The 19,062-nt window shown below is 39.0% G+C and overlaps 1 protein-coding gene across 2 annotated transcripts in view; it reads right to left on the bottom strand.

Moving 5' to 3' along the window:
* Positions 1-19,062, bottom strand: part of LOC110097293 — a 50,028-nt gene that overhangs the window by 17,246 nt on the left and 13,720 nt on the right. For both annotated transcript variants that reach the window (XM_020823581.2, XM_028695369.1), the window contains exons 4-6: positions 17,163-17,506; positions 15,308-17,042; positions 2,741-2,997 (exon numbers count right to left, since the gene is read on the bottom strand). In XM_020823581.2, the coding sequence (XP_020679240.1) occupies positions 2,741-2,997; positions 15,308-17,042; positions 17,163-17,506 (2,336 nt within the window). The remainder of the gene's footprint in view (positions 1-2,740; positions 2,998-15,307; positions 17,043-17,162; positions 17,507-19,062) is intronic.

Consider the following 19,062-nt stretch of genomic DNA (forward strand, 5'->3'; position numbering starts at 1 on the left):
GAGAATTATCACATTAACTGTTCGTATGAATATATGACATAATTTTTGTAGATATAAAGTTATAAGTCAACCAAATTGAATCAGGTGCTACACTGTTTTAGTTAATTTATTTATTTTCAAATCAAGCACGACCCCTCTGAACCAAATTTTAAAATTTTGTTGACGATTATTTATTGTCTTACTGAATTTGAGAAGTCATCGAACTTTTAATCGAGCCTAGCAAAATACATCTAGGATGATAATGATTGAAACAATCTTATCCAATCTTATCACTAAACATAAATGAATTTATAATTTTTCACCAGAATTGAAATAAGATCTCAGTATTTGTTTATGTTTTATGAAAAATAAAATTAGATTTGTAATCTATCCACCAAGCTATTTGCTAAATATTTTCATCACTTAACAAAAAATATAAGTAACTTTTATAGTACATATAGCATCAGATAATTCATGTTCTCAAATAAAATAAGCTATCTAATAAGCAATTAAATTATCATTAAAAATGCATTTTTATTGTACTCTTAACAAGCCATTTAAACAAAAATGAGATGAATGAGAGTAGTTTAAAGGCTGTTTAATTTGCTGAAAAGAGGATTCTGTGTAAAAAAATAAAATATATTTGAATTGGTAAGAATTGTTTGGATGAGTATAAAATAAATTTAAGTGATTTTTCTTATTCGGTTTAAAGTAAAATGAATAAAATGTAAAACCCAAAAAATGGTGGCGGCTGCTAACGTGTCGTGGCACCGGCGGACGGCTAGCGGCGCCGGAGGACGGCTAGCGGGTTGCGGTGTCGGCGGACGGCTAGTGGGTTACGGCGCCTGCGGATGGTTGGTGGCGACGGTGGTAGGAGGTGGCAGCGAGCGGCGGCCAATGCATGCAACAACAAGCAAAACTTTACTTTTGCAATCTATTTTGAATTCACCAAAAAATGGACAAATTTTGACTGCATTAAAAATAAACTAAATGGTGCATTCTAAATACTTTAAAATTTTACATTGCATTCATTTTGCTTCAAACCAAATAACAATATTTTCAAAAACCTTACATTTGGAATACTTTACAACAATTATATTAAAAACCAAACAACCTCTTAATATTCAAGCTTATTCATTTATATGATAAGCTTTAAAAAATTACATTCAAGATTATTCAATTAATTGAATAAAGAAATATTATATAAATGAGTATCAAATTAATTATTAAGTTCACTAATTCACTTATAGCCCTAAGTTGATGTTACCTTAACAATTGTCAATCCATATTATCAAATGATAAAGTGATGCCTATGTGTGATAAGTTTAAGTATTTGAATATATTATGTAATTGAATAAGATATAGATGATGATCTTACTTGTGGAGTTAAGATTGGGAGATTAAAATGAAGAAATTTCTTATGAGTATTATGTGATAGAAGGACATCATAAAGACTTAAATGAAAATCTTATAAAACAAGAATTAGGCTAAACATGTTGTATAGATCCAAGAATTGGATAACAAAAAAGTCATCAATAGCAAATATGACAAATGAAAATGTTAAAATTGATATATGGCAAAATTAGATAAGATAAATTAAGGAATTATTAAATTAAAATAATAACTAAAGCAATATCAATTGAAGATATGCCAGTTGGTGGCTTAGAAATATACATTGAAATGTAAATAAAACAGTCCTGTTATATGAGTATATAAAAATAGTGGAGGATTAAGAACAGGAAAAAGGTAGAACAAAGGTGAAATAAATAGTTCTTCAAAATAACCTAAGAATAATAGTGAATGGACACTCACTAACTCTCTTTTTCTCTTCTACCTCTCTAAAAAAAGAAGGAAAAAGAAAACAGAAGCAACAACCTAAAATAGAAAAAATAAAAAATAGAGGAAAAAAAATGTGTTTTGTATTCTTGCCCGAAACTCATCGTCTCCCCACCATCAATCACCTCATGTGCAAGATATCATGCAAAACCTCAAAATTAAGTACTCGTGCATTTTGTTCCAACATGGCAAGCAAATTAAGTACTCGAGCGCCTTATTCCAACGTAGTAGGCAAATTTTGTGATTCTCTCCTGCAGCGGTCAAGGCCTATGCACGTTTTTTTAGACACCATGGATTACAAGACCACATATTGCGGTGCGTCATGACGCTGACCATGCACACTTTTTTAAGCACAATAGGGAGGCCTAGCATCACCCAAAAATGCCCCATACGCAGGGGAGAAGCCAATCATTTTTTTACAGCAAAAGGCACAACTACCTTCTTAAAATAAAAAATCATATCCTTAGCCAACCAAAATTGAACCAAAATTCAATCCTAAATAGAAATTTCCTACCTTTTCTTCTTAACATCTTGCCATACCTGCTCCTAACCACTCCACGTAAACCAATCTCAATTCAGCCTTCAACAGCACACCCTTCTCTCAGCTTTCTTCTACCCATGTACCTTCTTATTTCTTTTTTCCCTTAACCTAAGAGAACTCTTCGTCTCATATTGTACCTCTTCTTTTAATAGCTATCTAGCCTTCCTCACTGTTGACAACTCAGCTGAGTGAAACTCACCTTTCCAAACCAATAAGTGTGAGGTGAAATTGCTCAGTGCACTGGCTCAATTTCTGCTTCATAAATCACAAAACTTTTCTATGTGAGAATTCATTGATGGTAAGTTGAGAAAAGTTCAAAAAAATTGCTTAAAATCATCAGAATTTTCAGGACCAACTAAGGTAAGAATGAAAATTTAACTCAACCTTATATAAAGAAGCTGCAGATTCGGACCGCATCATCTGATTAGGAATCTGACCAAGAGTTTGGAATGCATCCAGGGCATCTAATGTGAGTTGCCAACCACTAAGGGCTGCAGTACCACTTGAGTCGGTGGCAAAGTCAGAACTAAAACCAGCAGCTGCAACATTTCCATTCACCCACGGACAATAGATATTGTGGTGTTTAATGGGATCAAATTCACCAGCTTCTTGTCTGTAGTTATTTTCTTCATTTTGAGGTCCTGAAAAACAGAGGGCATAAAGTACATTTTAGGCAATTATGAAAATGAAAGGTGAACAGTTATACATGATCTCAATCCACTTTTACGAAGGACACTGCATTATACCAATTAACTAAGATCAAGTACAGATTACCATGCATCCCAAATTAGGGTCGAAGCATAAAAAAAATCAATCAATTTGGCACTATTAACAGACAAAAAGATCACTTGACAAACAACCACACATTAAAATTAAGCGTAACCAGCATACGGGAAAGAAATAATGTAAGAGAAGGAAATAAGTAGGACAAAAGCAGCCAAATGTAAGAAATGAGCTACCCACAAGGTCATTTCGTAAAGAGAAAGCATGGTAAGTTTATCTAGCATGGTAAGATTAGATTCTCTGGCTCATCATTGTCCATCTTGCTTACTTATTGATCAACGATGCTAATTGCAAGAAGATGCCCAAAATCAACAAATTTATGAAGGACAATAATTTTGCTTGCAATCCTCAAGAATTATGTTCTATTTCTTCTTAATTTTCCAACTTCTAAAACTGTCTTTTCTTGTGTTCTTCAGCTTTCTTCTAATCGATTCACAAACATTGTTTTTAAAGGGTTCACCAATCTTTTCCATTTCCAACATGTAAAAACAAACTTCACTGAACACTAAAAACAAACCACACTATGATATACTAGTATGATTTTCCTTTTATTTAGGAACCCCGATTAGCAGGGGCAGGGGAGCAAAGAGTGGAAGGGTTACACCAGTCAGTAACATCTAAAAAAATTATGAATAGAGTTAGATCCACCTGCTCCAATGGCGTCAATCTTCCATGATGGCCACAGGAAGCTAGAGTTAACTGGTGCAACAAACAGAGCAGAATGCAGTTCGAAGGAAAGTTTCAAGGTGAAAGAAGACAAGAAGTGAAAAAAATATTGCATAAGAAGAAGATTTGGAGGGAGATGCATAAGAGAAAACAACACTAAAGAAGCTTAAATGCAAAGGCTGAGAACAGAAACCCACAACAGATGGCAAGGGACCACGTTGTGGCAACTAAAGCAATGCAGATAATCTCAGCTCTCAAAAAACCTAAGTTTAATCGCTGGTTCTAGTCCAGTCTTTTCAGATAAAGATTCAAACTTCACAACCGATTGAATTAAACATTTATAACGATTAATATTTTGTTCATCACACTATAATTTTTACTAGGCAATTCTTTGTAATACTAATCAAGATTTTCTTAGTCAACAATAATAAGACACTTCTGCCAACAATCACCCTTCCGTAAGTACCCTAAGTGATTCTCATCAAATTGGACACCTTGAGTGGGAATAGCTGAATAGAGAGGCCTTAGAATATATGGAGAATTCGGGTTGTATGTCAAATAAAAAATATAACAAAGTGATGTGAAACATGCAAGGAGTTAGCGAGAGATTAATAAAAGAAATTGTTAAAAGTTAACCAATATAAAATTATGCTTCAAATCAAAGAAAGATTTTATGAATTCGTAGTTTACCACTCGCTTAGGCAAAGAAGTACATGAAGATTAACCAAAATGCTCTTAATCAAGTACAAAGGCAATAGTAAAGTTACTAGCTTATAACATAAATCCGGAATTTAATAATGAGAGATTCACCTTGAAGGGTTTCTCACTCAACTACTCTTAGGCTTAGCAGATGAAAATACTCCAGAGTAGACTTGAGACCACCACTAGGAAGAGGGAACCGAGCAACTTTGTTGTTGGGAAGGTAGCCGGCAGTGGAGGATGCGTGGATCTTCCGACGAGGAGCCAAGGTGTTCTGGGTCGTTGAAGCTCGATCATCTCGGCGATGCGGTTGATGAAAGCATTCCACTGAGTCGTCGTACTCCCAATCTGGTTCATAGAAAGAAGAACGGAGGATGTCGATCTCTCCTTGTGCGTTGTAAGCGAAGCCGTGGTCGATCTCAAGATCGGCCATACATTAGTGGGGAGAAGGGGGGACAAGGTTGTCTTCTTCTTTGGCTTCCAAAAACATAAGAATTGTTGGGTTTCCAAGAGGGAAGAGGCATGTGGGAGGGGCGGCTTGGGCTAGGTGAAGTGGAGGTAATGTGAGTTGGTTGAGAGGTGGAGAATTATTTTAAAAAAGAAAATCTGATTTTTAATTTCAGATTTACGAATTAGAGAGGGAGGAAAAATTAATGCGAATTCAAAATATCCCCAAATTGGAGCTAGGGGACCGGCGGTTTTAGGAGAGGATTAGGGGAGCATTAATTGAGATTTTGAATTGGATTGGAGAGATAAAACATAGGGAAGGGGGGCTGGCCATGTAGAGAGGGGAGAGAGCGAGTGATGTGAAACAATATGCAACGGAGCTTGTTAAGAAATTTAAACAAGAATTGGTAAAGAAAATCCACGTAAAACTTATTGAAATGACAAGCAAATTTCTTTAAAGAACTTCAATTTTCAACTAGCTTAGGCAAGGAAGTACATGTAGATTAGCTAAACTCAAAGATAACCAAAGATAGTAGCAATACCAAAAGCTATTAATCACAATCCACAACTTAATAAAGAGAGTTTTCACCTTGGGGATGTTTCACTCAACTACTCTAGGGTTAGCGGAAGAAAGGTTTTAGCAAAACCGACGATGCCACGAGAACGGTAGCAACCACAACAATCTTGATCCACGGGAAGGTTATCGGTGGCGAGGACGATGGAATTAATCGACCGTCGATGCTCCAATTGTAGTTTAGTTGTCGGCGATCAATGACGCTTGCAAGGGTAGGAACCACTCTTTCCAAGTAATCTCCCACGGTGGCGTCGTCTTCAAATCCTACGTCAAAGAATGGTGACCGTAGGATATTCAAGCTTCCGTCGGCGTTGAATTCATGGGCAATTAATGGGGAAATTTCTCCATGGGGGCCGGAGGCATGCATAGAGGGAAGGAAGAGAATTCAAGAGAGAAAGGATTACAATTTAGGATGATAATGTGGCAATAGATTTCATAACTCCAATCTAAATTAAATTGAAATTGAATCCCCTCATGAAAACTTTCCTAAATTAGATTTCCAAATTAGGAAAGAATTTGAAATTTGAAATTCAAATTTCAAAATCGACGCATGCGGAGGGAAGGATCAGACGGATGGGAAGCTTCGCCGGCAAGTGGCCGGACGTGGCCTTGGAATTGGCCGGCGGCGGTTTCCTCTAGGGGCGGCGGCACCAAAGCTTGAAGGGGAAATGATTTGTGGTGGTGGAAGAAGAAAATGGAGGAGGAAACAAAAGAAAGATGAGCGCGATGATATGAGAATTAACTACGAATCGAGGACTCTTCCAACGATTGGCGGGTCTTGCGGTTTGCTCCCCTTGAGCTCTCTCCTCTCAAGCCCTCAAGCAAGAAGTGGAAATCAAAAACACAAATTTTCTTTAATTCATCATCAATAGCTATTACAAGAGAAAACACCCATATAAATAGGTCTCACACATACAAGAAAAGTAAAGACTAAATTGCCCTCAGGGCCCCAACATGACTCAACTCAACATAAGGGTACAAAAGGAATACATAAAATAAAATGCATCATAACTAAAAATATAAGCTCTGAATCGTGGCCGTCGATCTGCGATGCTTCCGGCGATACACCTGTTTGAACCTTGGATCGATGTCCTCATCAGCGAGTTTTATGTTTAGCATGTGGGCCCCAAAGAAATTAATAAGGATTTTAATCAAATCTAAATTTAATCTCAGATTTAATAAAATTGGGATGTTTCATATCTTAGATTTAAGCAATAGGAAAGTATTTGAAAATTCAATTAATTAATTGAATTCCCATTAGGAAGCTTTCATAATTACCAAAATATATTTTAGGAAAGAGTGTAATGGGCTTTTGAAATTTGAATTTCAAATTTATGAATCAATGGAAGGGCTGGCGGCTAGGTTTGTGGAAAGGGGTGAGTGGCGAGGTGGAGGCCGGTGGCTTGGGCGGCCACTGGAGGCCGGCGGAGTGGGGGTAAGGGGCTCAGTTTGGGAAGAAGGGAAGGGAATTGGGTTTGGGGAGGCTGGTGGTTGGGTGGCTAGGGGATGAGATGTATGTAGGGGAAGAAGAAAAGATCAGGGCCACGAACCTTGGAATCTTCCGAAGGTTGACGGGTATTACTCTCATCCTCTACTAGGGTTTCTTCTCTCAATAACTCACAAAGAGATCAAGCCAAGAAATCTGAAATTTTCATTCATAATTCATCATCCAATACAATAGAGGAGAACACAATATATAGGCCCAAAGAAATAAAAAGATAATGACTCATATGCCCCTGGGGCTACAACTCAAGCAAACTCAAAAGAAATGGTACAACTATAAATAATAATTAATACATAAAAGCATCAAAATAAAGACTAAGCATCAAAAATAAAGACTGTGGATCGTAGCCATCGATCTACGACTCCTGCGTTGATATATTCGTCGATAATGTCTGTCGATGTCCTCATCATTCTCCCCAGGTGGGAGAAACCTTGACCTCTTCGAGTAAGTGTCTCTGGAGCTCTCGTACAGCTCTAGGAGATCTGCTGTAGCTCCTCTCGATCAATCCATATATTCTCTATCTTCGGTGTTCCTTTCCAATGAACTAGGTATATTCGGCGCTCTCCTTTCGTAGAAATGATCTCATCATCTAGGATTGCTTCAATCTTCTCTGCATTGGGTAAATGAGGCAAATTGGGAAGTGGAGGTAAGCTAGGGATCTCATCAGGTGGGGTCACACAAGGCTCATTATGAAGTGAATTATTGGGGTTAAACTCAGGACCCTCTAAAGCTACTAGATCTTCTATATTAAATGTAGGATTAATGTTAAAACCTTTTGGGAGGTCCAGCACATAAGCATTATTATTAACATTTGAAAGTATCTTAAAAGGTCCAGCACTTCTAGCATGCAACTTCTTTACGGACCCTAGAGGAAAATTCTTCGGGCGGATCCATACAATCACAAAGTCTCCAACTTTGAATTCTTTAAACATTCTTTTGGTATCAGCAATAAGTGTATAATTGATATTACTTTGTTCAATTTTCTTTTTAATCTCTGCATGTAACTCCTAGAGATGGGATGCAAATGCATATGTAACTCTGATGTTTTACCCCTAGGACTCATGGGAACTAGATTAATGTGTTGTTTAGGTTGGTATCCGCACACAATCTCAGCAGAACTTAGACCAGTGGTTCGATTAGAGTTGTTATAAGCAAATTCCGCGATGGGAAGCTTAGAGTCTCAATTCCTAATGTTTTCACCTACCAAAGTCCTTAAGAGGTTTCCTAAGCTCCTATTAACAACCTCGGTTTGTCCATCGGTCTGGGGGTGGAAGGCTATAGAAAACTGAAGTTCCGTACCCATCTTGTGCCACAGAGTTTTCCAAAAGTAACTTGTAAACTTAACATCTCTATCGGAAACGATGATTTTCGGTGGGCCGTGAACTATTTCGTCAAAGTAGAGCTCAGCGATCCGAGAGGCGTCAAAAGTTTTAGAACATGGGAGGAAATTGGCCATTTTAGAGAACCGGTCAACGACCACACAAACAGAATCGTGCTTCCTAACAGTCTTAGGTAAGCCAAGGATGAAATCCATACGTACATCCTGCCAAGGGCAAATGGGTACAGGGAGTGGAGTATAGAGTCCCGTATTCTGCTTACGTTGTTTGGCAAGCTAGCAAGTGTGACATCTCCTTAAAAGTTTACTAACATCACGCTTTAGGCTAGGCCAATAGAATCGGTTTTCTAAAGTGGCAATGGTTTTGGATTGTCCAAAGTAGCCAGCTAAACTTCCTGCATGTAATTCACAGACAAGGTATTCATGAAGAGACATTTGGAGAATACAGAGCTTTTGGGCCTTAAATAGATATCCATCTTCTATTAAGAAATCTATGATTGTACGCTCACTTCTGGATGTAAAAAGAGAATAGCTCTCACTAAAATCAGGGCAGTCCTTATAGTTCTCTTTAAGACGTTCGAATTCAATCACTTCAGTTCTCATTTCTTGGGTTACCAACATTCGACGACTTAGGGCATCTGCTGCTTTGTTTTCAGCTCCAACTTTGGGTCGGATGGTGTAGGTGTATTCTTGTAGAAATTCAACCCAATGGCCATGTCGGGCATTGAGTTTCTTCGGTGAATTTATGTACTGCAGGGATTCATGGTCAGAGAAGATGACAAACTCTTGGGGAAGTAAGAAGTATCTCCAATACCTAAGGGATTGAATGATAGCATAAAACTCCTTGTCATAGGTAGAGTACCATTGTCGGATGTCATTTAACTTCTCACTAAAATACGCAACGGGATGTCCCTCTTATAAAACTCCTATACCGATACCAGCTGCATCGCAAGTTACTTCAAAAACTTTTGAAAAATCAAATAGACGCATAATTGGAGCTTCTACCATTCTCTTCTTTATCTCCTCAAAAGCTTTAGAGGCAGACACGGTCCATTGGAATTCTCCTTTCTTGAGGCAGTCTTTTATGGGGGCTACGATGGTGCTGAAAATCCTAATAAACCTCCGATATAATGTGGCCAATCCATGGAAACTTCGAACATCTCTGATAGTTTTAGGTTCAGGAGACATGTTGATTGCTCGTACTTTCTCGGGATCGGCTGAACTTCCTTGTGAGGATATTATAAACCCCAGAAAGGTGACGCTATATGTATTTCTTGGGATTTGCATAGAGTTGCTCCTTCCTCAAAACCTCACAGACTTGCCCTAAATGATTTAAATGTTGATCCATCGAATTACTATAAATTAGGATATCGTCAAAGTAGACCACAACGAACTTTCCAAGGAACGGGCGAAGGACTTGGATCATAACCCTCATGAACGTACTAGAAGCATTACTAAAGCCAAATGGCATAACCATTCATTCGTACAACCCATCTTTAGTTTTAAATGTCGTTTTCCATTCGTCTCTATGACGGATTTTAATTTGATGATAACCGCTTTAAGATCTATCTTAGAGAAAAGGATTGCTCCTATCATCATATCCAACATGTCACATCTAAGCGGGGAATAGGAAAATGATATTTCACAGTAATCTTGTTGATAGTGCGGCTATCAACACACATCCTCCAAGAGCCATCCTTCTTGAGAGTTAGAAGTGTGCGAACAGCACATGGACTTAGGCTCTCTTTGATAAATCCCTTTTGAAGTAAATTATGGACTTGTTCTTTCAATTTGGCGTGTTCTTTCGGGTTCATACGATAGCGGGGAAGGTTGGGCAAAGAGGCTCGGGGTACTAAGTCTATAGCGTGCCGGATGTCACGCAAAGGGGGCAGATGGTTAGGGAGATCCACAAGGAAAACATCCGCAAAAGTGTCAAGGAGTGGTTGGACCTCTTCCGGGATAGGTTCTCCTAGCTCCGCGCTTGCTTCCCGGGCCACTAGGGCATACATAGGGGCTCCTTTGCTCAGTTCAACATCGGCTTCCTTTGCAGTTAACAAATTTAAACCTTTGCTAGATTTAAAGACATGTTTAACTTCAGTTTTGTTGGGTTTAGGTTGGGAGGGAACTAGTATGATCTTCTTGCCATTATGCTAAAACACGTAGGTGTTTGTCCTCCCATAAATGTGAAATTCATTGTCAAATAACCAAAGGCGACCAAGGATAATTTGACCCACATCCATCGTCAACACGTCACACCAAATCTTCTCTTAATATCCAACAAACTCGAGGGGAATAAGGCTCTTATCTTTTATCTCCATGAAAATCGAGTTAATCCAAGCAACCTTATAAGGATTCGGGTGGGGTGTCGTCTTTAACTTAAGTTTGGATATCATCGCAGAAGAGACATCGTTGATGTAGCTTCCACTGTCGATGATGACCTTACAGCTCTCCAATCTTAGTAAAGGTATGGAAAATGAAGGTCATACGCCAGTGATCACTCGGCTTTGGTTGGGATAACGCACATCTAACGACTTGTAGGTCAACGGGGTTATCTTCGCAGAAGAAGTCTTCTTCCTCATCAATGTGATGAACTATATCAGTCTCAGGCTCTTCCTCGTCTTCTTCAACCTCTTCGATTATGGTAACCTTATATGGACTAGAATATTGCGAGGTAATGTGTGCATATCCATAACACTTATAACACTTGGTTTCATAAGTGGCTTTGGGAGTATGACGCTAGGGAGTCTTACCCCTAAAATCAGGGCGAGGTTGAGCTGGGCTAGCAGTTGGTCGGGTACTCACAGGGCCATTAGGTCGGGTTTGAGGTTGACTGGAGGAGCTTCTAAACGGAGGTGGGCGGGTTTCTACGTGCTTCGAATGGGAATGGGTCTTAGACTCTTCCAGGTTGAGTACTAAGCTGCAGGCGGCTTCCAACGTATCAACTCCTCTGGCGAAGAGTTCATTACGAAGATCTTCCCTAAGGCCAGCTCTAAACACAGAAAGGATTTGGGCAGGGGTAGTGGTCTCTTCTCCGCTACAACGAATCATGTAGTCATCAAAAGTGGAGATATACTCTTTTACAGGTCTACTCCCATGAGTTGGTCTATTCTATCTATCTAAGAGCTTGGGGTAGTATGAGGAGGAGGTATTTCCGCTTGAGTTCTTACTTCATGGTTCGCCAGTCGATGATGGGGTGTTCACCTCGAGCTTCGCGCAAGTTCTCTAAGTTTGTCCAGTATTGGCTAGCTCTTCTTGTAAGCTTCATCTTCGTGAAGCTAACTTTCCTAGCCTCCAAGATGTTATACCATTTGAAATAACTATCCAACCCTCTGAGCCAATCCAAAAAGACTCGAGGGTCGAGGGTGCCGCCATAGGAAGGGGCATCTATTCGGATGTTTTTCAACAACTGAGCCTCGTTATCTCTCCAAATTGGTTCATGTTCTACAGGCTCATGATTGGGTCTATGTTGAGGAGGGTAAGGTTCCCGCGGAGGTCTGTAGTCAGCTCGAGCTTCTTCAACATAAGGCGAGGGAGGTCTAGAAGGTGTGTATATTATCGGATTTCCTAGCCTTTCGATATTATCGAGGCGTTCTCCAGTTTGGCGTCGAAAGTCCACTAAATCAGTTTGGGTGTCTCTAATTTGCTGAGTAACCGTGCCCAATTGACCAACAATGAGGTCTAAAGTCGTCTGAATTTGGTCCGGATCCATGGGTAGACACTAGGGATTACGTAGGATGGTAACTAGATAGGGGACAGCAAGTAACACATTAAGTTAAAACCCTCTAAATGTCAATAAATGATGCAAGGACTGTGTGGACAGCAAGCTACAAAAGTGGTTTAAGTAGCCTAGGTAATAGGGAAGGTTGTTGGGTTGAGGACAGCACTTAAAATACTTATTGAACTAGTCTAAGGTTCACTAAATAAGTGCAGGAAGTTATTGGACAGCAAACAAAAACAGGGATTTATAAAAGTAAAAGGGATGGTAGGCATGCAAACAAGCTAACGGATGGTTAAGTAGACTCCTAGGATAACTTCTAGCATGAATGACGCATGCTAGCCATGCTCTGATACCAAGATGATGTGAAACATGCAAAGAGTTAGCGAGAGATTAATAAAAGAAATTGTTAAAAGTTGACCAATATAAAATTATGCGTCAAATAAAAAAAAAGATTTTATGAATTCGTAGTTTTCCACTCGCTTAGGCAAATAAGTACATGAATGTTAACCAAAAAGCTCTTAATCAAGTACTAAGGCAATAGTAAAGTTACTAGCTTATAACAGAAATCTGGAATTTAATAATGAAAGATTCACCTTGAGGGGTTTCTCACTCAACTACTCTTAGGCTTAGCGGATGAAGATACTCCACACTAGACTTGAGACCACCACTAGGAAGAGAGAACCGAGGAACTTTATTGTTGGGAAGGTAGCTGGCGGTGGAGGATGCGTGGATCTTCCGACGAGGAGCCAAGGTGTTCTGGGTCGTTGAAGCTCGATCGTCTCGGCAAGGCAGTAAACGATGCGGTTGACGTAGCGTTCCACCGAGTCATCGTACTCCCAATCTGGTTCGTAGAAAGGAGAACAGAGGATGTCGATCTCTCCTTGTGCATTGTAAGCGAAGCCGTGGTCGATCTCAGGATCGGCCAAACATTAGTGGGGAGAAAGGGGGAGAAGGTTGTATTCTTCTTTGGCTTCCAACAACATAAGAATTGTTGGGTTTCCAAGAGGGAAGAGGCACGTGGGAGGGGCGGCTTGGGCTAGGTGAAGTGGAGGTAATGTGAGTTGGTTGAGAGTTGGAGAATTATTTTAGAAAAGAAAATCTGATTTTTAATTTCAGATTTTCGAATTAGAGAGGGAGGGAAAATTAATGCGAATTCAAAATATCCCCAAATTAGAGTTAGGGGGCCAGCGGTTTTAGGAGAGGATTAGGGGAGCATTAATTGAGATTTTGAATTGGATTGGAGAGAGAAAACATGGGGAAGGGGGGCTGGCCATGTAGAGAGGGGAGAGAGGGAGTTTTATGTTTAGTATGTGGGCCCCAAGGAAATTAATAAGGATTTTAATCAAATCTGAATTTAATCTCAGATTTAATTAAATTGGGAGGTTTCCTATCTTAGATTTAAGCAGTAGGAAAGTATTTGAAAATTCAATTAATTAATTGAATCCCCATTAGGAAGCTTTCCTAATTACCAAAATCTATTTTAGGAAAGAGAGTAATGGGCTTTTGAAATTTGAATTTCAAATTTATGAATCAATGGGAGGGCGGCCGTCGGCTAGGTTTGTGGAAATGGGTGGGTGGAGGGGTGGAGGCCGGCGAATGGGGGTAGTGGCCAGCGGCTTGGGCAGCCACTGGAGGCCGGCGGAGTGGGGGTAAGGGGCTCGGTTTGGGAAGAAGATAAGGGAATTGGGTTTGGGGGAGGCTGGCGGATGGGTGGTGGCGGTTGGGTGGCTAGTGGCTAGGGGAGGAGATGTATATAGGGGAAGAAGAAAAGATCAGGGCCGCGAACCTTGGAATCCTCCAAAGGTTGACAAGTATTACTCTCACCCTCTCCTAGGGTTTCTCCTCTCAAGAACTCACTAAGAGATCAAACCAAGAAATCTGAAATTTTCATTCATAATTCATCATCCAATACAATAGAGGAGGTCATAATATATAGGCCTAAAAAAATAAAAAGACAATGACTCATATGCCCCTAGGGCTACAACTCAAGCAAACTCAAAAGAAAGGGTACAACCATAAATAGCAATTAATACATAAAAGCATCAAAATAAAGACTCTGGATCGTAGCCATCGATTTACGACTCTTGTGTTGATATATTCGTCGATAATGTCTGTCGATGTCCTCATCACAATGAGACCTGAGCTTAATGAAATAAGTTGGGGGAAAGCCTACAGAGTAGTACAGTACCTGACTTCAGAAGATAAATTTGCAAAAGAAAGTCCGTTTTGTGCATTCAACAAGAAAAAAAAACTAAGAAAGGCATCTCTTAAGTTTACCACCTTGGCACAATGACACTTCCTATGGGCTGTGCATGCACATTACACAATGACGACGATGATGAGTTAAAAAAATATATCATTTTCTAAAATGTCTCCTATACACAAACAACCAAATGAGCCCACAACCATGATCTAACAGAAAATAATTTTGTAAAAAAAAAAAAAAAAAAGTGGGAGGAATAATGAATGGACATTAATTTTTGAGAAGAGGCCCTCAACCAGGAATGTCCACATATAGCTCAGTAATGTTGCCCTCATGACAAGAGAGCATTATTGGACTTCTTAAATATTATGAAGGCAGAGATTTGTTTAAATAGGAAAAACTGGACTAACCAATCTTTCAGAATTTAATTCATAACTTTCTTGCTAGAGCATACTTCATGGATGCAAATTTAAATGAAAAAGATAACAGACAATGAAGAGTTTCAGCAGACTAAGTTATACTTGCATGATAAACTTGACCAACTAAGAGTAATTAAGCATAAACAAGCACCAATAATCTGAATAAACATCGGCGACACTAGTTCAAGCCAAAGACTAACAAAACAACCTACACCAGGTAAATCGTTAGTAGCATCCAGAATCAAACAACATTAGGAGCAATCATTTCAAATTTACTGAAAGAGTAGATATGCAAAGATGTAGCATATAGGAGGCTTACATGACAAGAAAGAAGTAAAAGATGCCAAATTAAACTTTATCTTAGACAATTACATTAATAAATGAGATACATCATAAGAGAAAAGGCAAACTAGAAGAAAGAAATGTTGAGAAACAGTGTGATCAACTGGTCAATACCCAATATCTGAAACAAATGGATGCAAATAAAGGTAGACTAAAGAGGCAGTTTTCTCAAGGTGGTGTAAGTTTGAAGCATACTATATGCAAGAAGACAAAACCAGGTTAATAAGCTGGTGCAATACGTTGGTATGAGTGATAATTACCTGAGCTAATGCCCATGACATTATCAGAAACCAGAGCACAATCATAAGTAATTGTTTCTTTTCCAGTCTGCATCACCTCCCCCCTGGATATTTCATTAACAGAACATATCATTGCATTGCAGGAGAGTGAAGGATGGGCACTGCTTTCATGACCCAACGTATGGCTCATCTTTTCCCCACTTTCAATAGAGTCAGCCTTAATGGAACCATACACCTTTGAGCCACTATCAGCCTTTTCTACAGATCTAGAAATCGTATCTTGCATATCACTGTGAGGACCCTCCCTGAGAATTTCATCAGGAACAAACTCATCCATTAGTCCCGGTCCTGGAGCAGATTCACCACTTTGGCCCATATTTTCAGTTACTTCTGCTATCAACCCTACCTCACCAACAGCACTGTAAGTTCGGCGCAGAGAAATATCAATCCCATGAATTTCAGCTTCATGACTGGCACCCACACCGACACTACCTGCACTGATCCCTAAACTAAACCTATCCCTAGCACTAACAGTGAAAGTTTCTGCATTGAGTACTTCCTCACCTTCTATCGTACTGCTTCCACCCATTTCTCTGGCAACACTTCCAGCACCATGAGGTAAGCAGGTGCTCTGTTGCGCGAGATTACTATTGTCAAATTCTGACGCACCATTTGTGTAATTAAAATTAACGTAATCAACATCTCCAGGACAATTTTCAACGCTTTCCATAGAGTCTTCATCATCGCTACGGCAGATGGTATCCATTGCAACAACAGATGATGCATGAGCAGAATTTCTAGTGTTTGGATGACCAACAGCTATATCACTTCCATCTTTGAAGGAGTTCAGACGATTGATTGTTAAATCAAGATAACCGTGACTGGGTCCAGCACCCGACGAGTTCAACTTGTTTGATAAATCCTGGGAATGGAAGACATCTAGCCGGCGGGCACGCTTAGAAAGACCATCAGATTCATGTGTGCCTCCATCAACTTCATCATCATCACGGTTAACAACAGTTCCTTCTATGCTGTCAGCCTGCTGTATCCTATCTTGTGGCCTATCAACTGTGCTCCCTCCATCCTCTAAGCTACGCTTCCTACTGCTAGGACCCCTTGATTCAAACGAAGCAGCACGATCACCAACCTCACTTCCAGCAGGTTGACCAAGTGTAAGATCTATGCCCATACGACTATCATCTAAAGGATAACCCTCAGCAGGCATGGTAGATGGGAATCCATCAGCGGCGTTAAGATTCAAATTCACGACAGCATTAGAAGGTGATTTCTTCTCATCAGTGGTAGCTGCTTCATCGCGGTCCTCCATCTGATCCCTCTCCATTCCACCTACACCAATCCCCCCGTTAATTCCACTAGCAGCACTAGTTCCATGTGTTGGGGTTATTTTTTTGCAATTATCTGTATTATTAATGTTGTTGGAGCCAGGAGGTGCCTGCTGAGGAACTGTCAAGAAGTCGCAAACTCTGATGGTGGCACCACATAGGCTACAATCTAATAAAGGAGATCTCATATCACACCATGATTCTTCAACTAGCTTTTCTTTTCCTCGTTTCTGTTCTGCTGATGCGGAAAGTGCATGTTTGGTTGGTTCAGGACAACGTGAATAGGGATATCCATCTTCATTAGGACCAAATGAGCATCCATTTCTAGCAGATTGAGCTGAATACTCTTCACAATCTTGCACATTTGGAAGCCATCTAGGCTCCCAACCACAAAGACTGATAAGCTTCTGGGCCTACCCAAAATTTAGATGAAGAAGAAAATGATAACTAGAAACAACATCAGAAAAACTCATCATGTTGAAATGCAATATGAACAAATCAATAAAAATCTAAAGAAGAGATAACGATCATGCCTGAGTATGATGGAAGAAGGGATCCTCTCGAGATATTTCAGGTATGGGCATGCTATCAGTTTTAAATCCCATCTCTCCAGTTGAAAATAGAGACTGTGATAGGATGCGCTCAATCTGTGCACATCTTGACAGTTTCATGGTCTCAATTGCAGACGAAGCTATTAGTGGCAGACAGGGGAATTGCAGGAGTCCATCACACCGGTCCTTGTAACTTCCAATAAGCGCTGATGCAGGAGTTGGAGGAAACTGCACCAGACTGTCAGCACAGCAATTTCCTTTCCAAGGGCATGTGACTTTGTGACCAGAATCAAGCTTCTCAGTAAAGGCTTCTCCATCATGACCAACTATAATAAAACAACAATGATACAAGTAAAGATGAAAGTAGGTCCTTCTGTATGGCTTTTACTGGAACTTGGAAGAGAGAATCATAAAGATAATTAATCCAAACAGAAACTTTATGATGTGAAACGTACATGCGATGGAGTTACATTAAGAAATTAACGAGAACAATTTAAACACATAATCCCAAAGTAAAATTATCACTTATAGCAAAAGATTGAACATCGGAATTCGTGGTTTTAACTTGGTTAGGCAAAGTAGAGCAAGATCAATCCACCAAACAATTCAAGAAACACAAAGAAGAATTGTAAAGCTACGACGTTACACAAGAATCCACGATTTAATATTTTTAGCCACAAACAATATGAATTAATTCTCTTGAAAACCCAGCCCCAAACTAAATTAAAGATTAACTTGTAAATCGCAGCATAATACATACTAGATATAACGTTTTTATGACAAAAGTACTCCTTCCATCCTTTACACTAGTCAACCAAACGAAGTTCAAAGTGCATCATTTGGAAATTTCCATTCTACTATTCATTTTAATTTACAAAATGAAAGAAAATTTGTTTGTTTTCTAAGAGTTCAGGCTGAAAGAAAGGGGGCTTCATTTTTAGACAGAGCCTTCTAAGAATGCCAAACTTCCCTTCTGAGTTTATAATTTTTTTTAAATTAACTAATTAGATACTAAACGCTAGCCTGAAGAGTGGCTAGTTATGTTGGTGATGAAGGCAGAGAATATTTCAAGGCGCATAAGAAAGTGGTTAGAGAATCAATAAACATTGGTCTTTCTAAAATTGAGTCACAAAGTCAGACGAGGGTGTAGAATGGGAAATTGACTGGTATCCTTCAAATAGACAAATAAATATAGATCTTTAACTCATTATATAGCCTTTAATAAATAATATGTACCTATTAATTAATTAATTGTTACAAATGGTATCACAGATGGCAGTTTTCACTGAATTATAAGTATTTGTTGTTCTTTTGTGATGGATGCCTTTAAAATAAGTCTTAAAATGGGGTTTGCTGAACTGGATATTGAAGTAAGAGAAAGAGAGATAGGAACGTGTAAACATAGTTGGTATTTCTTCATTATTAATTTGCTTACTTTTGCCTCTTCTGTTCTCTTAAGTTTTCTACATTTCATTTAACTACTCAAATCAATGTCCATCATCATCACCCCCAACAATTAAGGTTTATTTTATTAACCCTGATTTTGCATTTTGGTCAAATTCAATGTTGCTTGAGGTGTTAAATCTATTTTGCACAAATCCCACAAACTCTACCCATAGTTTACCCATTTTCCTTCATAACCCTTTCATATTAATTTTATCTGTTTTTCATTGTTGTATATCTTCAACCCTTCATCTTACATGCCCAAAGCACCTTACTCAATTTTTCTGCTATTTTTGCCTTCAATATGTGATACTTCTACTATCTCTCTCAATTAGGTTTTGTTTGGGACAACTTTCTTGATGCTTTCTAAAATAACTTTTCAGTACAAAAATTTTTTGAATTAAATTTTTTTTTTACTAAAACATTGCTTTTTAAAAAA

This window comes from Dendrobium catenatum, unplaced genomic scaffold (assembly GCF_001605985.2).
Source record: "Dendrobium catenatum unplaced genomic scaffold, ASM160598v2 fragScaff_scaffold_71, whole genome shotgun sequence".
Taxonomy (NCBI): Eukaryota; Viridiplantae; Streptophyta; class Magnoliopsida; order Asparagales; family Orchidaceae; genus Dendrobium; species Dendrobium catenatum.